The sequence below is a fragment of the Odontomachus brunneus genome, unplaced genomic scaffold (assembly GCF_010583005.1).
Source record: "Odontomachus brunneus isolate Ranch 3 - 2012 unplaced genomic scaffold, Obru_v1 Obru_scaffold_048, whole genome shotgun sequence".
NCBI lineage: Eukaryota > Metazoa > Arthropoda > Insecta > Hymenoptera > Formicidae > Odontomachus > Odontomachus brunneus.
In genome coordinates, this window is record NW_022639498.1 from 1,030,077 (window position 1) to 1,035,329 (window position 5,253).

Genomic DNA, 5,253 nt, shown 5'->3' on the forward strand with positions numbered 1-5,253 from the left:
CGATGAAGATCTGCATCCGCACCAACAAAATTTGGGGTGTGTATCAGTTGGACACGGGGCAATTGGACACAGTCCAATCACAAGTCGCTGTTCCAAGGGACCCTACAAATGTCTCTAATCACACGGTGCTGTGATTGGCTGTGTCCAAATGCACCGTGTCCAAGTGCACCGCTCCCCAAATTTTGTTGCGCAGTCGCTATGTAGCGTCGCACAGATGCCGCGTCGGCCGGTGAATCGTTTGTAAGCTGCTATGAAGGCCTCCGTTGTGTAGGCTGTTACCAATTCCAAATGCACGGCAGATGTTGAGAAGCAGACGAAAATTGCCAGACAGCCCTTGTAACTTTTTGTCGCCCCTCTCGCCAGGTTTTAATAGAGATTGGGCCTGCATAATCGATTCCGGAATGCAGAAACGGTCGTGAAGGCGATATTCTAGGAGTCGGCAGCTGACCCATAAGCTGCTGTGCTCTTCGTCCTCTGTATCGTGCGCAACGAGCGCATCGCAGAATGTACGATTGTACTGGAGCTCGTCCGCCTAGAATCCAGCAAGTTCGACGAATATATGCAAGAGTCACCTGCGTTCCTCCGTGCAAAGTATGAGCGACGTTGATGAGCGTCTGCAACAATAAGCGTAGTTAACGGAGACGATCTAGAAAGTGTCCAAGGATGTTCGCGTCCGGGTCTAATTGGGCATTGTGCAGACGTCCGCCCACTCGAAGCAATCCTTGCACATCAATGAAGGGAGTGAGGCAAGTTAAAGGATTCGATCTTGCTAGTTGAGTTCCTTGAGTGATGGCCCTGATGTCCGAAGCGAACCAGGCTTGCTGAACCACTTGTATCCAGAAGACCAGATTTTTCTGAATTTCCATGGGGGTGAGTGGATGATAGAAAGAAAAATCCTTGTCGCGACGACAGCGGGAAGCTACTCGGCGACAAAGAACCGTAACTCTCATTCGATTAAGAGAGGAGTAGCGATCTAGAAGTTTCCAGTAAATAGGCTTGGAGACGAGATTCACAGAAAAAGCTTGTTTCGAACGGCCCTGGGGTGGAGAGCGGCCGGTTCGTTGTGCGAGATGCGGATAGGTGTCCGTTCGCCGCGTGGAGACCGCGGACTTCGTCGCTGGCAGTCCGCTATCCAGCGGCCCCGTGAGATGACGTGGGGGGCAAGTGATTCGCGACGTTCTTCGGAGACGGGAGTCTGCGGCTCCGTGTTTTGGTAGGTCGCCGACTCGAATAAAGCGAGCCAGGTCAATCGAAGCGGCGGCCCTGCGGTGATGCACCGTTTCCCAGCGCCTCCGCGCTAGTACCAGTCCCCCTTGTCGGAGGAGTAATGAGAATCGTAACGTCGCGCGGACGACGTAGACTTCGGCGCGAGGGTAATTCGCGCGTGTAGTCGCGTATGCGGCGAGTATGGCTTCAGTAGCGGTGAAGAAACGAACGTGGTTCGCGTGTATATGCTGCGTCCCTGGCAGCAGCTAAGTCCTGAGCAGACGTGAAGGCGAGCGTGGCTCGCGTGTATATGTTGCGTCTCTGGCAGCGGCTAAGTCCTAAGCAGACGTAAAGGCGAGCGTGGCTCGCGTGGATATGCTGCGGCTCTGGCAGCGGCTAAGTCCTAAGCGGACGTAAAGGCGAGCTTGGCTCGCGGGTATATGCTACGTCCCTGGCAGCGGCTAAGTCCTAAGCGGACGTAAAGGCTCGCGTGGCTCGCGTGTATATGCTGCGTCTCTGGCAGCGGCTAAGTCCTAAGCGGACGTAAAGGCGAGCGTGGATATGCTGCGCCTCTGGCAGCGGCTAAGTCCTAAGCGGACGTAAAGGCGAGCGTGGCTCGCGTGTATATGTTGCGTCCCTGGCAGCAGAGTTACTGAGTACAACGACGACTCGCGCGGAGTCGTGAGCTCGACCGTAATAAGTTCTGTCGGCGTTAATACCCGGTATGTGCAACACGGGAGAAGTCGCGAAGAGAGACGTCCACCGCGGTGGAAGCGTCAAGGTAATCCGAAGCGGTCGCGCGAAGCCTTCTCTCAATCCTCGATCGTAGTGAGAAAGTGGAAATCCGTGAAGTTACTATACACTCCGTAACTCAAACGCCAACGTGTCCTCGGACACTCTAGAGTCGATAGCCCAACGTGCAAGCGCACTCTCAAGGGCTGCGGAAGGTTGCGTAGAATCACCGAAGACAACCTGTACACAAAACGCCAACGTGTCTACGACACTCTTAAGGCGACAGATGTAAATGTAGAGATGCAAAGTATACCTTGAAGGAAGTAAAATGCCCAACGTGCTGGCGCACTCAAGAAGGTGGTACGATGCTAGATAGAGTGCAAAAGAATACCTTAGCGAGGCAGTAACCTGATGCGCTAACGCAGTCAGAAGGCTTAGAGTCGTCGCCAGCGGCGTCTTATATGGGCGCCGCATCGAAATTTAACTGCGAGCGACGGCCTCGGCTCGGCGCGATGCCGCGTAGCGGCGACGGCGTGAAGCCGCGGCGAGCGGCAGTCGCCCGCGAGCGGAACGCGCCTGGCACACGACCGCCCGCCATCCGTGCGGACGACAGCTCCCGTATGGAACAAAGCTTGTCCAAGCCTTTCCTCAAAGTTGACATTACTGCGGGTAAAATTAGGGATTGATGGCCAACTTGAAGCAGGACCAGACAGCCATGCAGGTCCGTTCCACCAGGGAATGTTGTGTCAGTTGATCAGCTCTTAAACCTTTTGAAGCACAGTCGGCTGGATTCTCTTTGTCTGAAACAAATCTCCACGATTGGGCCGATGACAGCTCTTGAATTAAAGTTACTCGATTTCTGACGAAATCTTTCCATCGAGAAGGGTGTAACGATATCCACATCAGAGTGACCGACGAATCAGTCCACAGAAATACAGGAATTTCCGAGAATTCCAATGCACGCTTCACGTGGGTCATCAGCCGGACGAGTAAAAGAGCAGCCGTTAGCTCCAGCCGTGGGATAGTAAGCCGTTTCAACGGAGCTACTTTTGTCTTAGCACAGACGAGCTGCGTGGTGGTCAGACTTTCGGACGAAGTAACTCTAAGGTAGACTGCCGCTGCCATTGCCAAGTTGGAAGCATCCGAGAAACCGTGAAGTTCGACCGAAATCACGGTCCTTGAATATTTCAGCCAGCGTAGGATGGATAGTTGGCAAAGATTTAGAAGCTGCTATCGGAAGGATCTCCAACGGGTGTGCATTTCCGGAGAGAGAGGCTCGTCCCAACTCATCTTTGCCAACCATAATTCCTGCAAAAATATCTTGGCGCGCACGGTGATCGGTGATAAGAGGCCCAACGGATCAAAAAGTTGTGCGATCTCGGAAAGTATTCTGCGTTTGGATGCATTGTCGCAAACAGTGAATTGCGAGTTAAATTTAAAGACATCTATAGTTGGTTGCCAGTAGAGCCCTAATATTTTAACAAGAAATGATTCAAATTCTATAGCTGTGATATTATCGAAAGGAACATCTATTTTCTTTAGGAAGTCTTTGCTGTTGGAGCTCTATTTCTGTAATGGAAAACCACCCGCCGTGCAAATCTGAGAAAGCTGCATTGCAATTTCTGACGTCTCAGTGATTGTATCTGCGCCGCCGAAGATGTCCATATATCAGCTTTTTGTCAGGGAGGGAATCGCTCGAGGAAATTTGTGGCCTTCGTCTATCACTAGTTGCACTAAAGTTCTGAGTGCCAGAAAAGGAGCGCTCGTCAAACCATAAGTCACTGTCGTCAGTTGATAATAGAGAAGCTCTTGTTCGGGTCCTCGCCATAATATACGCTGAAAATTCTGGTCATCAGTATGTATTCGAATTTGTCGATACATCTTGACAATGTCGGTCAAAAGACGTATCGGTGCAAACGAATCCACAAGACATCGGAAATTTCCATTTGCAAATTGGGGCCAGGAAGAAGGATGTCATTGAGAGAGTTACCAGAGCTAGATTTACTAGAGCCGTTAAAAACTACGCGCAGCTTTGTGATACAACTTTGTTCTCTTAATACTCCATGATGAGGCAGGTAAAAAACAGGCGAAGAGTTGATCTTGGATTCTGGAACTGGAATCATGTGCCCTAAAGATTTATATTCTGAAACGAAATCTGAATATCGCTGTCTGAAGGTGAGGTCGGTCTCAAATCGCTTAAATAGCCGATTTAAGGATCGTAAAGCTACAATGGAGGAGTCACCCAGTGTATCGGCAGACTTCTTGAAAGGTAAATGGACTATATATCGCCCAGAATTGTCACGTGAATGTGATTTAACGAAATGGGCTTCGCAACGCTCTTCGTCTGGCGAGAGGGCAATGCTTGTGGTATTAGTTGTTTCTTCCTGCTTCCAAAATCTTTGAAGAAGATTTATTAATTCTTCGTCCTTGGTGCAATGAAAACTACAGAATGACTTATTTTCTGCAATAGAGGAGACAGGTCTTGAGACAGTCCATCCAAATATGCTTGCTTGAGCTATCGGAGATCCTGGTTGGCCTTTGATAAGCTCAGATTGAATTATTTGACCGTAGAAATCAGCTCCAATAATAATTTTAATAGGTCCAGGTCGTAAAAAATCGGGATCCGCCAGCTGCAGACCTTGTAGATGCTGCCATTCCTTACGCTCCGTTTCAAAGGATGGTATTCGTGCTGTTAAACGTGGTAAAACAAAGGCTGAGATAATACATGAGGAAGGCGCCTCGAATCTTAACCGGAGACAAATTGAGCAGACGCCCCGTGTTCGGCCAGCATAAACGTTACCGATACCTAGAAGTGATATCGTAGCTTTGCTTTGTGGTAAATTGAGGCGAGTAACGAGATCTTCGGCGACGAATGAAAGCTCTGATCCCTGATCCAACAAAATTCGCACCGGATATGAATCCCCATCCCTTGTGGAAATCATAGCTTGACAGGTGGCGAGCAAAACTGGCATTCGAGTTTCTATTTCCTGCTCCACATGGTGAATGAGCGACTTTAATTGTCATTCAGTTGTAACAGTAGTCGGATTAACATTTTCACGACGGATGGAGCGGACAGAAAAGTCAGCTGGCTCAGAGTGTCACCCAGAAGTCGTGCCTGCTGGCGTTCCTGGGAGGTACTTGTCAATGAATGCGGTTAGGACGCCCGGTGGAGTTTTAGTGGGTAGGACGCAGTCGATCTATGGTTGACTGCGGGAGTCCCACATAACCCGGCCAACCACATTTGGGTTAGGCCGGGTATGCGTAAATGCATTTCTCCACCGAAAAAAAAAAAAAAAAAAAAAAAACATTTTCATG

General features: G+C 49.9%; 1 protein-coding gene across 1 annotated transcript in view; it reads right to left on the minus strand.

Annotated features, from left to right (window-relative positions):
• Window positions 1-2,613: 2,613 nt before the first annotated feature.
• Window positions 2,614-5,253, minus strand: part of LOC116844967 — a 3,897-nt gene continuing 1,257 nt past the window's right edge. Inside the window, exons 2-5 of the mRNA XM_032817172.1 lie at window positions 4,739-4,949; window positions 3,929-4,627; window positions 3,239-3,407; window positions 2,614-3,115 (exon numbers count right to left, since the gene is read on the minus strand). Coding sequence (XP_032673063.1) covers window positions 2,614-3,115; window positions 3,239-3,407; window positions 3,929-4,627; window positions 4,739-4,949 — 1,581 coding nt within the window. The remainder of the gene's footprint in view (window positions 3,116-3,238; window positions 3,408-3,928; window positions 4,628-4,738; window positions 4,950-5,253) is intronic.